Source organism: Strigops habroptila, chromosome 9 (assembly GCF_004027225.2).
Source record: "Strigops habroptila isolate Jane chromosome 9, bStrHab1.2.pri, whole genome shotgun sequence".
In the NCBI taxonomy this organism is placed as follows: Eukaryota; Metazoa; Chordata; class Aves; order Psittaciformes; family Psittacidae; genus Strigops; species Strigops habroptila.
This window is the reverse complement of record NC_044285.2, coordinates 14,744,697-14,770,038: the sequence shown is the minus strand read 5'-3', so window position 1 is coordinate 14,770,038 and position 25,342 is coordinate 14,744,697. Positions and strand designations below refer to the sequence as shown.

Genomic DNA, 25,342 nt, shown 5'->3' with positions numbered 1-25,342 from the left:
TCACAGAGACAGGGGTGAAGGAACACACGTCAGCTCTGGAGTATTAAGTGAGTCAGAAACACCCAAGCTAAGCACCACTCTTACAGACTGGTTGTACATACTAAGAGGATTTCCTTCTCAGCTTTATGTTTCTGCTCCTCTTCTCGCATTTTTTCCTCATACTGACTGTACAGTTTTCTTGTCATCTCTCTCATGACTTCAGCATTGGCTTCCTGCGACGATTCCACCTATGAGAGGGGAAAGTTGACCTGTCAGTAAGTACAGCACTTCTGGCAGCAGGAGTGAAGTTCACATGATGTGAAAGTAACACTTTGAACTTCAGCTCCACCTTGTTATAAATCTGACACTACTGAAGCAGATTTTCATTTGCATAAAGACCATTTACAACACAGTGCCAATATATAAGTAATATGAATTTGTAGAAGTTACCATTTCATCAAGTTTCAGGTTGTCTGAATTTAACTAATCATTGCTTATCCAAGACCAGGCTATGACTCCTTACTAAGCCCTTCCATAACAGCCTGCAAATCACTTGGTTTGTTTCCCCATTGAAAAGATAATTGTCTCCCCCCATTTTACAGAAGCATAGATTAGATATGGTCTAGACTCAACTCTTGTTACTAAATGATCATGAACCTCAAAGCAGTAATTACTTCAAGCTGGACCTAAGCATGTCGTTTTAACTAGAAGACACAGTTGTATGCTCCCTCTTCTCCCTTGCTTTTTCACATACTGCTCTTTGTGTAGGCACAAGAACTGGGGTGCCCGTGAAGAAAAGCAGATCAGGGAACAATCAGACTTAATATTCTCAGGGGTGTGGAAGGGTTAATTTCTAACCACATGACCAGAAACTTTACTATTGCTACAGGGAAGAGGGCAGGAATGGTAATTCAGAGACAGGATTTCCCTCTTCTGTTGGCTCAAAATGCTGAACCACACCCTCAGTGATTAAACACCAGATAGGATATTCACAGCTTAAATCCATCTATTCTGTAAGCGTCAATAAAATAGCTAGTCTGGGACTTAGTTCTTTTACTGGAGATGCTATAAATCAGACAAGGTTATAGTGAAACACTGTGGGTCCTACAAAAAATGTAAGGAAGAGGAGGAATACACTGTCATATGGGAGAAGAATATAGCGTTCCAGGCTGATCACTACAGTTCACACAACTACAAAATACCTGGTTCTGACGATTAGGGTTTTGGTGGTGTTGCGTTTTTTTTAGGGGGTGGGTTTGGGTCTGTGTGTTTGTTTGCTTGTTCCTGGGTTTTTTATTTGTTTGTTTTTCCATTTCAAGGACTGCAAGATTTATTAAACCCTTGTGTTTATCTTGCATCGTGTGTACAAGCTGTTTTACTACCCTGTATGATAACAACAGTGTATTTCATCCCGAAAAGAGACTGAGCTCTGAAGAACATTACTTGTATTGCAGTTGCCCCCTTTGGCACCTCACCTAGACCAACACTGGGGCAAGGGCAGCAACCTGCACCTTGTGAGAGGGCGCGGAGTTAGTTCTCAGTACAACATGAAACTTCCACATTTCAAGAAGCCTGAAATAATCGTATCATTCAGAAAACGCCAGAGTCCTTAAGATATACTGAACTGGAATTTGATCTTTGGCACTGTCTCTCCATCATTCCTTTGCTTATAGCTCGAGCAATGAGGAGAGTAAAAACAAGCATAAAAAGGTAGATGCATCAGGGCATCTGTTATAGGACTCTTAAGCAGCGTCTCCAACCTCAGTTATTGTTATGATTGTATGAATAAACTAAAGATCCTTAATAAGCTACAGGGGTGTGTTCTCCTACCCAGAAAAGAATCACAGCATATGGTAGTTACTGCTTGTCAACTGCTAACCCCCCAGATTCCAAACCATCCTCTTGCATTCACCCCTGGAATTAAATCCCAGATGTCTTGGCAATTTTATGTTTAACTTTCAAAGACAGCAATGAAGTACTTTATCCACTAACTTCGTAATAAAACTGCAACTTTGAGGGCAAAATTTAAAGCTTTTCCTCATTAAAGCAAGGCATGTATTCTGCAGACCTTGACAAGCTCAAAGACAAACAAATCCTTAAGTATTCAGTTGAACTTGGACTTAACCTGTGGTTCTCTGCCCTTAGGAGCTAAAATACCTTTTTCGCTTTTAACCATACATCACTAAGCATGAATGCAAGTCACTAGAGAGCCAAAAAGAAACATCATCTCTGAAAAAATTAAACATTAATAAACCAGCAGTCACTTTAATTTCACAGGGTCAAATCCTGATACAGTCCTATATCCAAATTAGTCTACATTGAGCAATTTAAGAGACAAAGGTTTCCAGAAGGTTTTTTGCTTGCTTGGTTGTTGTTGCTTTTGGTTTTGCTTTTGTTTTGGTTTTCTTTTGTTGTTTTTTGGTTTGATTTTTTTTTTTTTAAATGAGATTAAAGGAATACATTTGGCAGATGAGGGGAGAAAACAGTCAAGCTTTCTGGCATGTAAAACCTTCCAGTTTGCATTTTATTCCCTTGCATTTCTCTGAAAGGAATAGCTGAATTCTTTTTCCAAGACACTTGCTGTTACAGCATATATCCATGGACCACATGCTCATAAGACTTAACAGATTACCTATTAAAAATTGTGCAATACCAAAGAAATTCATCGTGAAGAAATTCTTACAGCACCATGTAGAGTTATAATATTCCTTGTCTTACAGCAATGGATGCTAATAACTATTTTATGGTTTGAATTTTCACCTGCTAACATCCCTGAATGATAATCCTATGTTATGGAAAGACTGACGGCTGCCAGCTGAGATTCTTTGTTATGAAAACAGTATTGATTCACAGGAATATGTCAGCTCTAGGGAATGATGAATGCATGAAGAATGAAGAACACTTTACAAAGAAGACATAGGAATTCATTTAACATACTTCTAATGCCCTTACTGTGCAATATTTTTATGGGAGTTTATATACCACACCTTTAATTTCAGTAACTGATTTTCAATTTGTGCTGTTTCCAGTTGCTTTTGCTTCTCTCTCAGCTTTTCCATAGATTGCTCATGCGTATGTTTTAAATTCCTTATTTGTTCCCTTATATCAGTGTTCTCCAATGTAACGTCAACTAGAGTTTTCTAGAGGAAAGAGGCAAACCACATATTAAAAATCACAAATAATTTGGTGAACTAATACAGTCAAGAGATTATGGAACAGACAGAACATTTACTTTCCTGATGTATCAATGCAGTGGGAACAATTTTGCATGTTTTAACATTTAAAATTATAGCTCTAGTTGTATTTTATTTACTAGGAGATATTTCCATGAGGAACATGCTTAGTGAAATCAAGTCCTGGAAAACTATAAGAAAAAAAACAAACCAAGGAGCACAGATATATTTCAGTATGAATGCTACTCCCAACAATCTTCCTTTCTTCTCTCCAAGGGCCATATTATATATATTAAATCCACTAGACTAGGAATATTAAGTTGTTCAGCTCAGATACCTGTAAGTCTTTAATACAGAAAATTGATTCCCACCTTCTCCCTCCCCCTACATTTCACAGGTATGTGAATTCTCACAAGTGTTTAGCATCCAAACAGGCCACTTCCATTTCTGTTAACCAGTGAAGGTAGGGATCAGTCAGGAGATGAATTTGTTTTGCACAACACAAAACAAATCACATTTTCACGTTAGATATTCCATAGAGACATGCCTAGTGACATTAGTCTGTTGCAGATCAGCATCTCTTTATTGTACACTATTTTTAATAGGTTTTTAAAAACACCAGTGTTGGAATTTTTTTTTTTTTTTTGGTCTTTGCTTCCTAAATTAGCTGCCTTAGAGAGCCAAGACAGTACTTTATGGGCTTGTTTAGTATTAGAATCTATATTCGTCATCCATGTTTTATGTATGCTTTTAAATCCATGTCAGAAAAGGCAGTTGTCAGCTGTGAAACAGCTATTAAAATGTACCTGCAAGTCTATTGATGCTGATGTCAAGGAGCTGTTCATTTCACTAAAGCTATCTAAGGCTGCAGCCTGCACTCGCACATGATTCTCTAAGGATTCCTGATGAGCATTTGTCACCTGAGCAGGGAAAAAAAAAAAAAAAATAAATTATATAGAATAATGATCAAGTTTACCTATTCTTTCAAAGGGAGCTACATAAGAGGAAGACCCCATGGTTAATTTTCACAGTACTAGGATGCTTAAAATATACAAGCCTCAAACTGTATTCTTGCACCTCAGAAACAAACAAACAGAACTTAGCATCCAAATACTCTAACAGAAATAAGTCACGAGTATCTATGTTTATTGCTAGTCTGTAACCGCTGTAAAAGCTGTTCTTTTTAAGAAGGACAAGAGGATATTTAGCAGATGGCTACTCAGAAAGCTTATGTATACAGAGCGGGCAGATTTTAAGAAGTCACAAAGTGAAAAGCAGAATAATGCAAGAAATGAGGAAATCTAGAAAGGTTTGGGTGAAGTGTAGAATAGCCTTAGTTAAGAAGGAACTGACTAATCAGGTCTGCAAAGAAACAACACCAAGAAGACTTAAGGATGAAACAATAGGAAGCAGGTAGGAGACGTCACCAGAGAGCTTTGTTGTGTGAAAATGTCATCTTCTGTTGTGTACAAACACACACACACTTAAAAACTGGAGGGGTGTTGGGGATGAAAGGCACAAACTGACATCATTTAAGAGACCAAAACCCAAACTGTGGAAGTAATTATGAAAAATCCAATGAAGTGAAAAAAATTGTTACTAATGGAGGCCAGTCCACCTCACATTCTTGGATGGACCAGATCTGTTTCTTGATAAAAACATAAGAACACTGGGGACTGATATGGAGAACAATGAGTGTTTGGTAACCAAGTCATACACAGATTAGATCAGCATAAGGAGTAGAAGCCAAGCAGTTGCTGTTAACCCTGTACAAACATGTGCTCATGTGAAAACAAACAAACAAAAGCAGAAATGCTTTGGATGGATTAAGAAAGCTACAAGATAAGAACTTAGGTGAAGAAGCACACCACCCAGGGCAGTATATTGGAAGTACAAATTGCAAACAAACGTTATGAACAAAAAGTAATCCTGGAAATTGATGGGAGAAAAGCATAGTGATTCAGAGCTGAAGCAGAATATATAGATTATTTAAACAGGATCCCCAAGTAGCATGAAAGATGGCAGTCATGTAAACCCAAAAACAACCAAAAAACCCCTCCCATATATTATTAGTTGGAACAACGCTTGTGCTTTCTTACAGGCAGTCTGAAGTATTAAGTAAGGGGGAGAGTATCTCACAATGTGCTATTTATGTCAGAAGGAGTACTTCATAAACTGCTAATTTGCTGCAGAACTAGAGATTCTGTCAGAGCTGGTCAGAAACCCTTAATTAAGAGAGATGTTCAGACTCATGCAGGATTTCTACTGGTCTGACAGAAAGATCTGGAAGTGCCGGGTATCACCACTGTGATATATACATCACTAACTGTTCAGTAAGAATCAGCAGCAAAGACGACAAAACTTCATCTGTATCAGCATTTGCCTGTGTGCATGTTGGGTGGGAGACTCGCCTTGCTGGCATCATTAAGATTATTTGACACAGTTTACAGAAACTAAATTTTCTCTCCCTCCTCCTCCTCTCAAGTTAGGGTGATTTTTTGTTGGTGGTGGTTTGGTTTTTTTTGAGACTAGTTGCCATAGAGGTACCAGTTTAACAAGGAACCAGGCAAGTTCTGATCTTTATACATAACAGAGCACGGAGAGAACTGACAGCCTCCAAATGAGGATGGCACAAAGTCATAAGTCAGGGTCCCAGTCCCCTGAAGTCAGAATACCTTTAATAGCCAAAGCTTCATCTGAACCAGGGCTGTGAAAATCAATGTTGAATATAAAATCCACAGCAATTTTTCAGGCAGATTTTTTTTGACCAAAGAACTCAGCAGTTTTATATGAAGGATACTTACTTCTACAGACTGCAGCAGCTTTTATTGCTAAAGCAGCATGTCAGAAGAAAGAGAGGTCATCGAATAACTATTGCAAGGTTCAATGAAGAACCAAAAGGTAAGTCATTTTTAGAACTGTCAAGCACTTTAATACTAAAAAGTACTGCTACTTCTTTCACTATAGCATTTAAACAATAAAGGCAGTAAACCAGAGCAAAGTCTGTTGAAATGACACCAAGTTGCACTTTACTCCTAACTATGTAAATTATTTATTCAATTCACCTGGCAGCTTAGTGGTACAAACATCTCCACTAATTACCAATACACACAGACAATGTTAGTAAGATCATTGTTTTATTTCCAAGAAGCAGGCAATTAGTAACTCCATATATAAAGCATCACTGTCCTTCCTTACCTTCCTGGGGGGGGAAATAAATAAATAAATAAAAATTCAGATGTCACATAAAACAATGAACTAGAATGGCTTGAGAAATTATTTCTGTACTGCTGAAGCAAAAAAACCCCCACAAGATCTTTTTAGATAACACTTGGACAGTTACTCTCACATGCCTTACCTCCAAATGAATGTATACTTACTTTCAGTTCATTCGTAAGCTGCTGTATTTTTCGTTTCATTTCATCATATTCACCATACATTTTCTTTCTCACTTTTTCCAGAGTTGCTCTAACCTGGTGTCAGAAAAAAATCAAATACCTTTATCAAACTTATTGATGATACTATTTATACTAGGACATGACTTTTTTTTTTTTTGCTATGTTCTTCATTGCTACTTTCAGTAATTTCCATTATTAATTTACCTTTTCATCAACAGCAATTTACTCTTAAGAACAAGACAGAAACTTAAGTCTCAAGACTTGTCTATGTAGGGGTGATACAAATAAACGTCTCTGAGTAATTCTAAACTTCTCTGTGCACACTTAAATGCTTGTAGATTAATAATTTAAATAATAAATTATCCATAATTCATTCTAACCTGATTACTAAACAAATTAAAATTAATTTGAGCATATAATGTTTTCATTCTGGGAAAAAAAAGAAAAAAAGCATCCACACATGGATTTAATACACCTTCATACTTTTTAAAGTGCTTAATTAGTTTTCCCTGAGTATCCTTTGAAGATAAACCCTTTAATTTAAGTCTTCTAGGCTTGTACCTAGCTAAACAATATATTAGCATAAATTTACCAATGCAGTTTCAAATCTGAAGAACAGAGTACTCAATTTGATTTTATTCAAGAACCAAGGATGTAAATTACACCTTGCCTTCCAAAAAAGAAAAAGGGGGGGAGCGAGGGCAGGGAGGGAAAGCATGCTGGAAGACAGCTCAGGTTTACATGCCATTGCAATCATGCACACTACCAACCTTCTCAAGAGCACACGTTGTAAACACTAGTTAAATGTTTGCCTACCGTCTACATTCCAGCTATATAATTCAAACTCCTCTTTCCCCCACCCCCTATCAAATACAGGCTGATTGCAGATAATCTAGGGCAGCGAGGTTACCTCTTCTCTGCATAAGCTTGGGGAAAGTGCAAGGGGAAAGCAGTAGAGCCTTATACAGAGGGGATGTTTCTAGCAGCTCTGCAGTATACCCACTCCCACCCAGACAGAGGGGCGTTGGCCACAAAATCTATGCAAGAGGTAAGCACAAGCCTACCCCAAGCTACGTGCTCCCTTTAGGATAAGAAAGATGAAAGATACCTGATTCCTGCACTTCACCTCAGAGAAAGCCCCTCGCCCTGTCCCTACCCACACATGCGCACATGCACACACCCCACTCCCCTTCTTGCGAGGTGCATATTTGACTCAGGTACAGAGGAAACTGTCAGCAGTTCTGACGTGGCCCATCATTTCTGGTCTATTTGAGTCTGCACGTATGTGGCATAAGCTGAGGACTTTGTTTAAGACTACTTCTAAAGATGAAACTTATCTGGCAGACATAAGTTCACTAATTAGCATAGCTGAACACAGCTTCCAGAAAAGAGCAAGGGCCAGTTCATCTCTTCCGAGGTGTTTCCCACTTTTTCCTGAAAGGATTAGTACCCTGAACACACACGCAAGACATACAGTTCATCTGGTCTGACACATCCCTCCATGCCACAAGCCAGCTGTGAACAGCAACAGAGCAGCCCAGGGAGCTGGACCTCGTGCGGATTCACCCATCCCTCACACCACCCCAGCAGGGCAGGCAAACAACCAGGTAGGCAACCAGCAACCGAGGCAGCTCACATGCCATGCCTGCACTGCAGTAGTGACATACCCTAACTGTGAGTGCAGGAACTTGAGAGTGGTGAATGCTAGGAGCTAACAACTGTGAGTAGCAAAGGGGAGAATCAACTGCTGATAGCTAGAGATCAGGCAGACTTAAGAACACACACAATTCCAGTCTCTTACACTGCTGGCTTTTACTCAGTGTTACTCCCTTTTATATCAACTCAGTTTTGCATGTGCATCAGTGTAACACATTGACCAATAGCTTCCTGGGTGGTGAACGTGGATGGAAAGAGAAGGACAAGTTATTTGCCCTAGGTTAATTAGGGGGTTATTTCCAAAGCCTGAGAGCCAAGGACTGATGGTCAAAGAGATGCTGAGTTTCAAGCACAGAAACCAGCAGTATCAAAAATGCTTTTTTTTTCCAGGAGAGCTTCTGCCAATTATGATAAATGACCATGCACAGAGAAAGTAGTACAAAGTCATCCTTATTAGGCTGACTATTTTAAGGCTGCCCCAAAATATACCCAAGTGATTTTACTGTGTCACCTAATTTAGGAGCCTTTTCAAAACTGGGGGATTTGGGAACAGGGGGGAAGCAGAAGAAGAGAGGAGAGAGTTTATCCTTTAAGGTGTCTGCCTACATAGTTGCTTCTGTAAGACATTTGAAATTCTGAAGGCTTCAGGACAGGAACCTCAATATCTGTTTGGCAGTTTGCTTGCCCAGCTGAGGCCCAGTCAGCAAGCATTAACAAGAATCAGATGGCACAGAGACCTTGAGTCTTGTCGGCACAGTTCCCAGGTATAGAGCATGCCTTTGTTTCCAACAACTAATAAGACAAGTCTTCAGCTTAGAGTAGGTTCCCATTTCAAATTTGGGTGTTGGGCTAGACATCAGTCATCCCATATACACTCACAGCTCTACAGGAATATATGGAAAGGATATTTGACAAATTATGAAGCTGAAAGCATAACTCACTTCTTTAATGTAATTCATCTCCTCTTTCAGCTGATCAGCTGACCAGCCATAAACCACCATTTCTCTCTTATGGTTGTTGTCAGTTCGGTGCACGACGCCATACACCATCCCATGAGAGAGCTTCCCTGGAGACATGCCATTAGGTACATGGTAGAGCTCCTTAAAAATAGAAAAATAAAAAAGTTACTTTTAAGTCAGTAGTAGAATAAAAAATAACAAACAAAAAAACAGTATCACAGGGCCATGGGAGACAGTCAACTATAGTGGAAGTATAACAGTACCTAAGAACACTAGTTCCCAAATGTTTTGGGGCCAGACAGTCAACCTTCATGGTTTTAGGAAGATGAATTAGACAGAAATGTCTAATTTCCACTGGCTTTAATGGAAGTAATATAGGTATAGCTAAAGACAACGGACTGGATTTGTGCAGGGAGAGGTAAAGGCATGTGAGAGAACAAGTTATCGTGGCTTACTTTCATTCACCAATCTGCTACTACAAAATGTTCTGCATTATTCTAGCTCTCACAGTTCCCTTTAAACTCTTGCAACCACAGAATTGCCCCTCACTCCCCAAACTCCCTCCTGCAGGAAATAAAAAAATTCACAAGTTTAATCAAAATTTTAGAAAGTTCTCAGAAGAAACTGAAATTAAAACATTTTAGGCAAGGTCCCTTAAACAGAGCTCAGAAAATACTTGTTTATCTTGGAGATAAACAAAGTAGAATTTCAGTTTGCATTTAAAGCTAACTAAGGACCTCCAAACCAATTAAACATTCATTTCAAGGCTGCACTGCTCTTATAGAAGTTGTAGAACTGATATTGTAAGAGCCAAAGCAAAGCTATGAAACAGCATTTAGGTGGGTGTTTCAGTGTTATTAACTATTGTAGGAGGATGAAAGTTTGAAATCAGGTCTTGATAGACCTGAGAGAAAGGCTGTTTTAAAGTGCCTACATTTGTTGTTTTAGTGATCTCCCGAAATTTCTAAATTTCTTTCTTTATGTCTTTCTTTAAGGCACTCTTTGCAACAGACTCCTCTTACTCATCTCATCAATATACTTAGTAACAAAAATACTCATGCTAACAGTAGGAATCATTTCCCTTAGCATGTAAATAAATATCTGCAAGGTCAGATGGAAGTACCTGACCTGACTATTCACCTCGCTTCCCTTCCAATCAACCCAGAGAAACATCCTTCTGTAGCAATCATCTGAAATGAGTCAGTCTGCAGAAGAACTAATTTCTTCTCTTGATTACAAAGAATTAGAAAAGATAGCTTAGATGAAGACATCCACATTATGATTTTTTAAAAAGGGAAAAAACGTTCTTACCTAACTTTGAATATTTGCAAACTAGGAACCTAAAAGTAGGGATTATTTCTGAATAGAATGTTAGAAAGACACAGTCTTGGAAACACAGTTGTTACTGTTTAGCTTTGCTCCTTGTTTATGAAAGGCCGGTGCCAGAGATAAATCAGTCTTACACTGGATATGCCAGGACATGGCTAAATTTGAGAATATTTACTACATAGACCTTATGGCATAATCTGTTTGGGTTTGTTTTGTTGTTCAGTAATGACACTGTAGGAAAACCAATAAACTTGAGATTCTTTACTGAATTAAGAGTCTAAGCAGTGTCTAAATACTGTCTTTGACACTGAGCAGAGACTGAAAGAGAGGAAGCTCAGCATCTTACATCCATCTGCAGCTGCATTGTAGAGTCCCCAGTCCTTCGCCATGACTGACAGTGGGGATAGCATCTGCAGTCTAAAGTAGTACCACTTTCAGTTTTTAGCAGCCAAACTAACACAACTATGGTGGCAGTGTAAGAATAAATTCTTCTTTGGGTAAGGGAAAAACGAACAGGAGAATCTACTTGCATTAAGAAAAATGAGTAAAGAGAGACATTTGGTTTATATTGTCTCTCCCACGTGGCATTGAGATTTCCTCAACACTGTAAATCCTACACGTTTCCTTTACCATATCATTAATGGCTTAACCATTCTGCTGAAGCTCTGGGTGTGTGTGCAGGGCTGGGAGGGAAACAATCACAGAGCAGACACCTGATAAAGAATGTTTCAGGCAAAGAACAACAAGGCTATAAATCAATCACTTAAAAAGCAAGCCTTAAAACCACTTAATGGAAAAACATTGGGCAACCAACGATATCATTTTACACTCGGAAAACATTATATGCAAAGCTTCACATCCTGATAATCAGAAGTTTCATAATTTTGTATTATTGGGGGTTTTGTTTTGCTGTTTGGATACATACAAACGAAAAGCCCACACCTGATTTTTGAGAGTAGAGGGAACACAGAAACTAGATGGGGACATGACTCAAAACTTCTCTGTGTTTGTTTGCTTCCAGGGTTGTACATTTTCTTTGATAGCATCATCACAGCTCCTCCCCTGCATCTGTATAAAGGGATTACATACAAGTTTCCATCTTCCTGATAATCAAAAGAATAATCACTTTGATTGTTTACAGATTACTAAGGCGCCAGACACTGAATTCATAAATCCATACCCTTTACCATGATCGTTCCTTTTTTATGAGATGAACAGCTGAATACCATCAACTACTAAGATCCTTTGTGCCTCCAAAACATTAGCAGAATTGTTTAAAATGCTATTTGCAGGGTTCTGTATGAAAATTATGAGCAAGTTCCTTATTTTTAGAATATTATTAACACATTCCTAAGGAATGTGTTAATTTGAAGGATCCCTCCTCATCCCAGGAAACACCTACGAATTCAGACCAATGGGTTTGCAGCTAGAGAATCACCCATGGCACTTACATATTTCACAGAAAACAGAAAATTTACATCATAATGAGCAGTACATGCAGGATTAAGTATGCACAAAGCCAGACTAGGTACATGTTTCTTGCAATACTACTATACTTTCCAGTTGTCTACATTGCACAAGACTCCCAAGATGCCTTTGTCACTTCTCTTTCAGAAGATTAAACGAACCTCCATCATCTGTTCAGTGTCCCAGTTCTAATATGTGCTATTTAAAATACAAGATATTGCTTTTACTCCCCACCCTTATTTCTCCTTCATATCACAACACCCAGGCAAGCACATGTTAAAATTTCAGTGCAGTTCTTGCTTGATTTAAGGTGGTGCAAACCAACAGCTATACAAATAACTGTTCTAATTTCTTTAGTCTTTTTCCTTGCTGCTCTATTTCAGCTATGCTCACCTTCTGCACCCCTGTTTCTCTGGTTAGTAACTCTTAATTTCCACTTAATGACCACTTGTTTCAGGGTTCAGCATATGCCCTGACAAAAAAGGGCTAACCTGATATAGCCTCCTCTTAGAGGAAGGGTTACAATCAGAAAACTTTGCTCAGCGCAAGTTTGAGAGATGGATGTGTTGCTTTGCTTGTTGACTTGTTTTAATACACCTTTGCCTCTAAAGGAGGCCTTGCTGACTGGCTGTTTCTCAAACTGCTCCAGAGAACTACATCACTAAGTACTCTTTGAGTACATTTCTGCAGTTTGCCTCCTGTCTTAACCTACTTTCACCCACCTTCCTTTATTTTCCTCCCTTCAGTGTTTTTTCCTTTTCTGCCTTGTCCTCTGTTCTTCCTTTGTCAGGTCTTTTCTCTCCCATGTTTCCTCTTTGACAAATCCTGGATTTTCTACATCCCCAAGGACTACAGAATGTTTCTAAGCCCAATATTTTTCATTGTTTTCATGTCCCATACATATCCACTCTCAGAACTCAGATATTTTTCTGAGAAGGTCCTTGCCTGTCTCCACTCTGATCTGCAGCAAGGCATCTCAGTGATGGTAACAGAATAAGTAATTATGTGCAAGTATTTAGGAGCAAGTAAATACTGCAAAGCTAACCAAGTGCTTGAAGATGGAAGGTTTCACTAGATTAGTTAGCCATTCCTGTTTAAGGTCAAAGTATCAGCCAGCTCCAGCAAACAGGGAAGTTCTCTCTCCCCACCTGCCTATGCACTTCCTGCACTGGAACAAGTGCAGTTGTTGCCCCAAATTGTGCTCAAAATCCCTTCTAATGAGAGCTGCTGGTCTGAAAAGGCAAACTTAGCTTAAGCAACTTGTGACTGTTTCTTTGTACCTACAGTCAGCTATATGACAAACCAGGGTAATAGCAAGAACATATCATGTTGATGCACATGAATACAGCAGCTTCCAGGAACGTGCGTTATCTACATTACAGCAATAGCCATGTTGCACTTGGTATGATCATACAGCATATACTAAAGAAACACAGACGGTGTTTACTTGCTATTTAAAACAGAAGCCTACACCCCAAGGTTGCAAAAGTCTTGATAATTGCCATGTATCCTGTTTATATCTGTGTCCAAGGAAGTAGACCAAGCAGCATGAAACATGTGAAGCAAAGACACTATAACCACAAAAACTAAATATGAGTTGTTAGCTGCCTTTTGTATTGCCAATGATTTTACTGGCATTATGTAAATAACACCAAGAGATGATTTGCTTCCCAGTGTATCTCCATCAGTTTTTGAAACGTAAGTCAATACCCCACACTTTACACTTTCTCCCTACCCCAAAACTGGAAGCAGATCTACAGAAAAGGTCCTTTTACCTCAAAATCAGACACAACTACTATAATAACCAGCCCAATTCTGGGTTTAGTAGTCATATGGCTTCAAAATTTTGTTAAAATCACGCTCTTCTTTATCTACAAAATCTAACAACTCTTCTTTTAACCAGAAATGTATCAGCTAAGCAAGGCTTTGTCTTTTCAACTACCACATTCCAGAGGTTTCTGAAATATCCAGTTATCTTTTGCTTGTTCGCTAGCTATATATAAGGAACAAGGACATCCACATTGTTACTTAAGTTACATATTTTCTGTTCAGTAAAATGACAAATTTATATTATTGAGCTCACCAAGGAAAGTTGCTGTGCTCTGACAAAAAGTAGCTGTGTGTTCCTCTGCAGCCCATGAACTCGTGTTACATTTAGGGGTATTTCATATAGAAATAGTATTAAAATAGGGAATGTATGCCAAGACATAGACATGAGTGTTCTTGGATTCATGATGCTAAATAAGAAGCATGATTTAAGACATTCCTAAAGAATAGAAGTGATAGGTATTATACGAAAGCCATATCCACTCACTGAAATCTGTACACAGAACACCAATATTTGCATGCTAAGAAAATAAGATTAAAAAAATACAGCAGTAACCACAGAAGACAGTGGAATTCTTTCTGTAGTTTTCATTTAGTGCTGTTTTTAATGAACATGTCACTTAATTAGTAACATCAAAAATCAAGCAATCAGTGCTGGAGAGGCTGAAAAAAACATCAGCCACCTCTAGCAGGTGAGCCACATTTGTTACAACACAACTTCTGCTGTGCTGATGGGAGCGAGCTGGCAGCAGCAGATCAGCAGAGAAAATCGGCACTGTCCTAAATTCAACATGCACAACTGATCCAGGCCTGTCACAAGTTTCTGCTCGATTCTATCCATCACAAACGGGAGCAAATTCCCCTTCTGGCTTCTTTACAGCCTACTTTTTTGCTGGGGAGAAAAAAAATAGAAGTTTGCTATGCTTCCGTATTCCTGCTTAGGAAGCAAAAAGAGTTTCACCTTTTGGTTGTGATGCTTTAAAAGCATAAGAAAATTAAAGAGTTTGAGGATATATACAGCCAAAGTACCAATTAGAGTTTAAGACTAAACACTGCTCAAACTCTGATGAAAGCTACAAAGACAAGAAAATGACACAAATTTCTAGAGTGTTATCTCATTTTAATTCTCTTGTTCATGTGTCCTAATGGAAAATAAAAATCTGTTTATACATATCTCCATATTCTACCCTCAAATGCCTAGCTGCAGCTTCCAGTGACACTTCCAAATTTAGCCATGACAGTGAAGAAAGGGGCTGATGGATAAAAATAAGCCCAATCCCAAACAGAGACAATACAATTGTCTAGTAGCCCTTCATTATGCAAGACAAGGCAGGCTTCAGACATCCAGATTTTACATACAATCCGGCATGCACAATATTCCTTTGTACTTCTTGGTGAAGAAAACAGCCTCACACTACTGTCATCCATTGTCTATGATTAACAGAAGTAACGGAACAAAATCAGGATAGTTTCAGATTCTTGCTATATCAGTGCTAGCGATTCAGAAATATTTAACAGTAGGCTTTTAGCCTGTAAAAAGCAAACAAACCAACCAACGAACCAGCCTCTACTTGTGACTTCAGTTCTCATATGCTTCTTTCAAGGTATCATGCCTAAATATGAATATAAAATCCAATCTGAGCACAAGCACAGTCCCCCTTCAGTTTTTGAGATCAACTTCTGCATGCCATCTGCCAGCCCTTCACAAAAGACAGGGAGATGCCATCCTAGTACAGTAATGCCTGCAGCAATTTTGTTGCAACAAAACTGCCCAGCTCCATCACTCTGTTTTAATCTCTTATACTGATTCATTTTTATTTCATGGATGTATAGCAATAAAAAGTCAATCTGGAAACTTAATGCACTGGTAACAGATATAATGAAATACAGCATACATTTTCTGCTAAACTTGGACTACGATGAATAAGGCTAAGCTAACAGCTACTAACATAACCAATGAAGTGGTGATGTCTGATCTGACCTCAAGCTCCAAAAAAAGTTATTGGGAGGATCAGCACTAGCAAGAGCTTCTGCGCAGTTCACTAGCTGATTTTGCACCTGAAACATGTTTTAATACTACTGAGCCTCAGAAAGATACAGAAAAGTAACAAATAGTAAGCTATCACTATGTCACATTAGGGCAGCTCAAAATCACCTCCTCCTAATGAAAGATTTGAAAGAAGAGATTACAAGTAAATGTCATGCCGTAGTATATTTATAGTTTTCTGGCATTCCCTCTGACACAGCAAGGTCCCTGCTCTCCTCCCTCACCAGCAGCAGGCAGAGGCAGGGGAGGCTGTCTTGCTCCAGCACTTGTCCTGCCCAAACAGGAGAGCGCCTGGCAGCCAGGCTCAGACTGCCTGATGTGCCTGAGCACTCCACCAAAAACCGTACAAGCCCAAGAACTACCCTGCAGTTCATTTCTGCAAATCACGCTAATATATTTTAAATACATGTTCCATTTTCCATGTTCCCATTTTCTTAATACTCAGCATTTAAAGACAGCACAAAACTCTAGATTCCAACAAGAGACCTGCTGTTAAATTTGATTCTTGGCAAAGCTGTATTTTTTGATCTTAAATTATAAAGCGCAAGGCAGAAAACTGAGCAGCTCCCTAACTTCTCTCTGTTATCCCTATTTCCAAAAAGGGGCGCTCAGTTCTCATAGGACTGTGCAAGGATTATCTAACATTTGTAAAACCTGTTATTCTCAAAGTGTTTTAAACAACGTCATTAACACTAAGCCAGCTGAACACAGGCAGATCAGCACAGACACCTGATCGCTGCTTGTAGGAGATGCTTAATTTTTTTTATTTAAATTTCGCAGTAAGAGAAAAGTATCACAGATTAGTCAAGAGTCCTGTGTGCTCTGTACGTTATTGTGTAATCAATTCAAATACATAAAGCAATACATTACATAGACAAAATCCTATAGGTAGTGCATTACTGTCTTGTTTTAGAGACATGAGGAAAAAAAGGTTCACGATCAGTGATTTTTTTGTGCCTGCTTCTCTGCACTACGACTATCTGGAGGGCTATTTTTTAAATTACACAAAGACCATAAGACACAAGTCAATGGCACAAGTACTCTGTGTTTCTTAATTGCTACGAAATCAACTAATCAGATTCCACCTAGCTCTGAAGGTGGTATGTATGCTTTCTAGAAGTCCTTAAACTGTGTAAAAGTACTGAACTTTGGAAAACTACTCAAATAACATACAACTAAATTACATATCACTTTTTTGTCTCAACTAAAAAGGACCCATCTCTTAAAAATCACTGTGCAATATACTGAAGTGTAAGATAAGCCAGATAACTTATTTAATATCTTTCATACCCCCTCCTTAACATTCTCTGATATAAACCCCACTTGCCTTTATTTCTACTATGGGGAAAATACAGCTCTCATCAAATACAAGGTCCCACAGAGAAAAAAATTGGTCACATAAGAAAGTCACTACAAATTGTCCAAGCCCTACCTAATCATTCACACCTCTTTCTTATTATTACACTACTCAGCACAATAAAGTGAGTAAGCCATGAGTCAATATCTATCCTCCTCAAAAACAAACTGACATTACTCTTAGGTCAATGGGCCCATATGCTTAGGCCAGTCTCAGGGTTTCTGCAGATACAAGCTGACAAGAGACTGACAGAGTAAGCAGTGAGGGAAGCTACTCTGTGTGCTATAAATAAACACCTATGTACAAAATGAATTATTGCTATTTTATGGCCGCCCAAACTTAGTTTGCATTGAGGCCTTTTTCATCCATTCTGTAAGTAACACTTACAGATCCTCAAGGACCGATTACTCTGCCAGAGCAGATCTTGTGGTTTAACTGCAGTCGGCAAGTAAGTGCCACACAGCAGCTTGCTTGCTCGTCTCCCCGCTGGTGGGATGGAGAGTCGGAAAAAGGTAAAACCCGCAGGTTGAGATAAGAACAGTTTAATAATTGAAATAAAGTAAAATATAATAATAAAAAAATAACAACAATAATAGGGAAAAGAGAGAGAAATAAAATTCAGGAAGTACAAGTGATGCACAATACAATTGCTCACCACCCGCTGACTGATACCCAGCCCAACCTGAGCAGCAACTGGTAGCTCCTGGCCAACTCCCCCAAATTATATACTGAATGTGATGTTTAATGGTATGGAATATGCCTTTGGCTAGTTCAGGTCTGCTGTCTTGGCTGTGCTCCCTCCCAGCTTCTTGTGCATCTGGTTACTGGCAGAGCATGGAAAACTGAAAAGTCCTTGATTTAGGGTAAGCATTACTTAGCAACAACTAAAACACTGGTGTGTTATCAGCATTGTTCTCAGACTAAAGCCAAAACACAGCACTGCACCAAGTACTAGGAAGAAAATTAACTCTATCCCAGCCAAAACAAGGGAAGTAGTGTATGAAAAGCTGAGTGTATACAAGATTCCAGCACAAGAAATATCTGAGAAGGAATCTGTATCTTGACCATTTTACTTTGCATTTACTTTTATTGCTTTAAAATGTTTGTCTCTGTGAGCCATTTTACAGTTACATTTGCTTCTGAATACCACCAAGAGATTATTTTAAATAAATCCTATTGTTTTTTTGCTTCCTAATGTCATATTGCTATTCGGACATTGGCTCTGGTAGACTTCTTGTTTGATTTTGGTTTACCAAAGTGTAAATGTGGTGAAGTTGTGGAGCCTGTCCAGCTTCCCTTTCTAGTTTCTCTCCATCCTTAAGACAAATTAAAAAATCATCTATTGTTCTGAAACAGCTCTTAAAGAACTAGTTCTACACCAAAGCAGCTGTAAGATACTTTGTGTGTGTACACACTTCTGAACTCTTCTATGCACATGACCTTCAAATCACTTTTACTTCAGAACAATCTTTAATTTTTTATTTTGCATTTCTTATTAGTACATCACACATTACGAAAATTAGCTGATACAGCAAAACATCTGAGTTTGAGATCCCTACACATTAAGGCTCAAATCTAGCACACTCTTAAGCTTAGATGAAACATAAAATCCCCTTCAGGTGAGGATCAAGATCCTGTTTAAAGCAATACCTGCTCTTGATAGCAGTTTCCTACTCTTTAGTATCTAAATATTAAATAATCAAGTCTTAAAAGTACCTCAGTCACAAATCACCTACAATCTCTGTGCTGTTCCTCTACTACTGTCCCACTTCAAATAATTTTGCTGCCCTTAACTGCAAGGCTCAGGCTCAAAGCTCACAGCTGACTTGCTCAGCTTCCACATGTTCTGTGGTCATACAAGATGATTGGGCTTTGGGCTCCCAAAACAACTAAATCGGCTTCTGTGGATGGCAATATTTAGTCCTTCTTTACATAGAATTTAACTTCGATTCTCAAAACTTACATTTTTCTTTCTTTCAGGTTCCTTTGCTCCCTGTTCGGGCTGTGAGCCTTCATCAGGCGGTACAGTTAAGCGTAACCTACAGACATTCATCTGAAAGAAAAAGAAAGGCTTACTTTTAGATTTAAGTGTTACAAAAAGTTATTTTAATAACTTATTTTGCAGAATGAACTGTACTAAATTTAAGTTTTAATTTAGTATTTTTTACCTTCGCTGACAAAAGATTATGTTTTTAAAGTTGGAGGAGTATTTAGCTGGCAAGAAATAATTCAAGGGCATCCCCATGCTTACATACCTGAAATAGCAAAAATCCATTTCAATCAACAACATGTTCTTATGTACTCATAAATGACATTGAGAGCTGAGATAACAGAACAATGAACATGATTTTCTAGTTTCTCAGTTCTGTTTGCAGATTTGGCATAGTTTTAATCTTCAAAGAGGATTATTTAGAAACATAATGTGTATTCTGGAGTGAATGCTTCTTTTTTGTTCAGTACATACCCAAGCATTTGATCGAAGGATACCTTAGTACTGCAATTCCACTGAGTGTGAATAGGAATATTATTGAAATCTGATACATACAAGTTGTTTGTAAAAATTAAGCTTCAAAACACTTCAGAGAAAATTTAAGAGGTATTGTTTCCTATCTGATTTAAAAATAGCCATTCTCTTGCTGAGGAAAGAGGCCAATGGGGTTGATACCTTTCTACCTCCAATTGCAGTTTGCCTTGCTTTTGGCTGAGAGATCTTTGGTGTAATGATATTCTTAAAACAACACATTTCATACAAGAAACTTGGTTAAAACTTTCAGTCTTTGTCCTATTCATGAGATATTTTTGCGGAAAGCAATTGCAAGTCCTAAACAGACCACAGAAAATAATGAAATGAGAAATTTGTCTATTCAAATTTGAAGCTTTTCGTTGATAACAAACAGGGCTCTTAAGGCTCTTCCTCAAGATGTCCAAAATATCTCTTTCATGATTACTGTGGGCCATCACCACTGTTCTTCTACAGTCCAGAATCTCATCAGATCTAGATCTCTCTCATTTCTCCTAACTACTTACTCCAGTTATGTGTAATGTGTACCTTCTCTCTGAAATAAACCTTTCCATTGCACTTGCCCAAGCTCACAGCTTGTGTCTTGCTCATCACAGCACTTCCTTTTGCCTTGAAAATGACAAACATGTCTGCTCACAGTCATTCAGAGCACAGCAGCAAAGTCCTTTTCATAGACCCCAAATTTTATCATTTTATAATTCATTCTTCAAACTGTCTCTCATATCAATTAAGCTAACCTGACTTAACTTTCAAGGCTCTTTACAACACAACCTCCTCCAAGCACCACTACTGAGCACCACAAGGATTCCTGTTTTCCCTGTTTCCAAACAGTGAACCTTTTTTAACTTTACAAACAAGCTTTAACTTTTTCTTCTTCCCATGCAAAAGCAATTGGAAGAACTATCTGCAAATATATGCAGCAACTTCATTATTTTAATTCCACCCTTTCTTTAAATCTGTTGAGACAACAAATCAACAGTGTTTAGACTACTGATATGCTGTCAACTGGATTTAAAAAATACTACTTTATATTGCTTTACATATTCCTCTTGGTTTGGTATTTTAGGTCTGCAAGGCCTTCTACCAATAAAGAACAGTGTCCTGAGACACAGACACGGTTCCTGTAAAATAAAAAAAGAGTTGTGTCCATATTATAAAGATGGTCAAGGTGAAATATAACCTACTCTTTAGACACATTTGTCGAGGCTACTTTTTGTGCAGTGGGCTCCTCACCATTAATTCATCATTCAGCCATATTCTAGCAAATCTAGAACAAGAAGCCACGGAGAAAGTGACACAAACTCCCCAATATTTAGTATAAAAGCAGGTTATGCTTTCATATTTGCTAAAGAATTCTGAAACAATTAAATGTGTTTTAGAACGATGAATTCTTGCACATTGGCTTTTGACACTGATTGTCTGCTGTGTTCTTCTGAGAACACCAGACTCTCCCCATATACTGCAGAAGCTGGAGGTGCTTCCTGCTTACAAGTTAGTTATCAAGATATAGTAATTAGAAACTCCTCAACTTTGGAGCTCATGGATTCATAAGGTAACTAATGCCACCTTTTCTCACCTATTTGTTTTCCATTTCCCCATGCTCTTTCTTCCCATTAGCTTAGCAAGGCTCTTTCCTCTTAAAACACGGCTGTTTACCACAAGAAGGGAAGCAGAGTCTGGCATTCCTCCATGTAGGCAAACAAAGACAGACCAGGCCCATAAATAGGAAATAGAACTGAATTTGTGCTGTGCTGTGCAAGAAGTGACGGATGAAGCCAACTTTTTCTTACAGTGATATCAAATGCAGGAAAACTGGACTAAAAGAATTGAAAGGATTGTTAGAAGAAAACACTAAAAATACCTCAAATAAGTAGAAAGAAATGTAATTGTGTATGATTCCCTGAAGCTGGCAAATGGCTTGCCTGTTCGTCACTATGCGACTAATTATAGCCAACATACTTAGAGATTCACAGTACAGTGATTGTAAATAAGTAATTATCCCTGTACCTGTACACCAGTTAGTGCATCATGACTGCCTGTCATGTTACAGCAATTGATGTGTTAAAGGGTTACTATAAAGGAAATCACAGAAGCCCAGTACAGATGGCAGTCAAATCATAACAACTACATTGGAAATACAAATTAATAATGGTAATTTGTTGAGACTAAAACCCCTGTACGATCAAAGGGTTTTTATCATTTAAACTGTTTTTCTTGGTCTTTTCACACTGCCTTCTCCACTACCCCTGAAATCACTCCCCCCCTCTTCATTTCCACACTAGCTCTTTACTTTTAAAGCACCTCAAATCAGTATCATATTTTTGGCAGTATTTCTGACACAAGATAAGTTCTAATGCTTTACTTTGCAACCTGTTGCATGCAAATGCCAAACAGAGGGTGGTATTGGTAATCATCTAAGGATTCCAGCCTTGAAGTCATGCCCAGTGAGGCTGGTACAGAAGTGGCAAAGTACCACCCAATTCCTCGCTAGGACAAACTTATACAGGCTGTACTCTTGCAGTCGCTTATAACAATAGGACTTCCTCAGCGTCCCCTGGGAAAGAGCAGTAAATGTATAAAGTAGCCGTTTGCTCTTGCTGCTCCTGAGCCACAGATGATGAACTCTTCCTAAGGACAGAACTACAGACCAATCTGTTCAAATTCAAGAACACTATAGAGATTGGAAGGGAAAAATAACAGGCACCACCTTTTCCTCTAACCTCCAGAAGCAATTACAAATACTGTACCTATGCTGTTCTGCTATACAGTGCTTCCTGGAAAACAACACACTGTGCCATTTGTCAGCAAGTTTACTTGACCAAATGAATGAGCAGGCTCACACTGAAATTGCAGCAAGCCCTCCTCCAACAGCAAACCACTGCTGCAGTGACGCCTTAAAATGGAAATGAAATGGTAACAGGAAGAGCCTCGACTCAGTGCCAAACAGTGGCAGAATAATGTGCAACTGAGGATGAAGGAGTACTCTCCAGAAACAAATTGGGTTATTCAGAGAGAAAGCAGGGAGAAGAATGAAAGAGGACTCCCCAAGCAGGGAAAAGGCTGTGATTCAATTTCCTTCAACTGCTGACTGACAGTAAGAACAAACGAGGAAAACGAGAGACAGACATGGCTTCCACCCCACCTTTATGTCACTGACATTGTAATTGTGTGAGAATAACTTCAAAAAGAAATACTGGGTAGAAGAAGAACAAGGTATCAGATTTTCTAGCCTATCAGATTTTAGTTTGATTTACAGCATCTGTAGCTATGGCAAGCCAACAACATAAGTAATCTTAATTGTGCCAACATTTTGTGTTCACTCCTGGCTTTTTGACACCAACAACCCAGGAACAGTATTTCCAAAGCTCGTCTCACATCATTTGTGAGATGAATACGCAGACAGGAAAACAAAGGCTGAGAAGTTCAGCCCAGCACTCCACTAGACAGCAAAAGTTTTCTGAGTGCAGTGGAAATTAACAGGTGAAGACATGCTCTTTACCAAATTTCTAAGAGGCTAGTGAGACAGCACAGATGAGAGCTACTGCAGTATGGCAGTTAAGAAAAAAGCCAATGTAGGTTAGTTAAAAATGTTAAGAATTCATGGCCCAGATCCACAATCCACATGCATGTTTACCATCCTACTCAAATCACTAGGGTGCAACTTAAAACAAATACAGATGACAGATTCAGTCTGAGTAATGTTCTTCAGCCTCTTCTTCCCCATTCTAAAAACCAAAGCACCCAGAAAGCCATTGATCTTAGTTAACCATATACTGAAATAATTACCAAGCTAGCAAAAAATAATGAGCAATGTTTTTATAGAATAACCAAAGTTACTAGTACAGCCATAGAAAAGTACAACCTGTTCTACTAACAACCATTCCCATTCTAAGAATTTTTACAGTACCCCACAGGGAAGACACCAACAGATATTGAGCTAGATATTAAGCTAGATCAATATTTATCTAGCTTCAACTCAACTTCAGAGTAAACACCACCCAAATCTAATACTGGTGATCTTTCTAATGTCTGATACTAAAACGGTTTGGAATAACAAGGTTGTTGAGTAACTATTAGCTAACCTACGAGCTCAATGGCAAAAAATCATTCTTTTTGCCTAAGACCCGATGTTAGCTTTAGACATTTAAAGGTGAAAGCAGAAAAGGAGTGGATGTTTAATCTCAGTCAGTCCTAAAAAGCAAAGAAGAAAGTACTTTCTTTGGTCGATTTATCTGTTGATTAGCCTGCTCCATTTATGAAATCTCTGCTACGAGATTCCCCACACAATTAAAGGGCACTTTTCCTGTGACCACAGGCACACAGGAACGTGACACACATCTTTCATTTATTCAGCAGTTATTCTAACTGTCTTCCTCCCCTCTTTTGAAAACTCATGGTAAGGGAGTCACATTTGCAGTTTAGGTTTTACCAGTTTCCTTAAGAGAATGTATCAAATACAGTTCATTTTATATTGTCCCTGAGAAATACATCATGGGGATGAAAGTAAGAAAATTGTCACTTAAACACAACTTCTCTTAGCTTTAACTTCTTTAAAAAATACTAAAACAGGAAAACTCCATGGGAACATGGAAGATATGTAGGAACATAACTGTGATTACCAAGTCATCTTAATTTTTCCACATACATGAGCACTTTATTGTTATGAAGGCCAGGGATTTTTTCTGTGGAAGAGCCTGACCCTCATGTTATCCTGTAAAACATGGCAACACGGCATTCCTCATTGTTTCAATTATGAACTCATATTTTTGGAGTGTCAAAACAATCACTACATAATTCAAGAAGCATCATGATCACACAGTTGTATGTCTTTGTAAGAACAAGCTTATAACTTATTGTGATTTATTTCTTCACACGTGGAATGTGCATGCACAATGACAGCAGCGTGGTTACAGCAGCAAAAAGAGCTATTTAAAACAGGGTGGCTGTAGAGACATTCCTGTCATATCTGCCAGACTTTTAACAACTTTTTAGAAGCATTTCCCAACAGATTAATACATCATTATAAGCTATGTCATTTATGAAAATTACAGAAGATACATCAGTAAACCGTATTTCTGTATTTGAGGAGCCAATTATAAAACTAAATTACTATTGCCAGCTAAATCATTACGGTGAGCTTCCTTATGATAGCTAGAGCCTAGATAGGCAAGTTATCAGTTGTAAATATCAAAGCTCATTTCGGGAGGGGTGGGGTGGTGGTGGTGGAGGGGAAGTCTCCAACACAAGCACACCTTCCTCGCAGGTTTCCCGAAGAACAGCCAGGGACTAGCACTAACGAAAGCCTTGCTGGACACCCCAAAAACTGTTCATTTCCCAGCACCTACTACGAACGCGCGAAAAGGTGTTCTCGCACACCGCAAGCTGCACCTGAGAACACCGAAAATAAGCAAGGGAAAACTCTAAGCGGGGGGGTGGGGGGGAGAGGGGAGAGAGTATCAAACAGCCGCTTCGCCCCACACGGCCCGCGGGACCTCCCGCCGCCCCCCGCGCTGCCCCGCGCACCTTCCGCCGGGCGCGGCCGCCGTCGCCGGGCGGCCTCCGGGGGGTGGTGGCGGTGACCGTGAGCCCCGAGCTGTAGCGCAGCATCCCCGCGGCCGGCGCTGACTGC

General features: G+C 38.9%; 1 protein-coding gene across 1 annotated transcript in view; it reads right to left on the bottom strand.

Moving 5' to 3' along the window:
• The window catches only part of LOC115613154 (myocardial zonula adherens protein-like), a 67,826-nt gene extending 42,484 nt beyond the window's left edge, over nt 1-25,342 (bottom strand). Inside the window, exons 1-7 of the mRNA XM_030498288.2 lie at nt 25,237-25,342; nt 19,156-19,245; nt 9,148-9,306; nt 6,533-6,625; nt 3,959-4,072; nt 2,967-3,119; nt 102-227 (exon numbers count right to left, since the gene is read on the bottom strand). Coding sequence (XP_030354148.1) covers nt 102-227; nt 2,967-3,119; nt 3,959-4,072; nt 6,533-6,625; nt 9,148-9,306; nt 19,156-19,245; nt 25,237-25,320 — 819 coding nt within the window. The 5' untranslated portion in view covers nt 25,321-25,342. The remainder of the gene's footprint in view (nt 1-101; nt 228-2,966; nt 3,120-3,958; nt 4,073-6,532; nt 6,626-9,147; nt 9,307-19,155; nt 19,246-25,236) is intronic.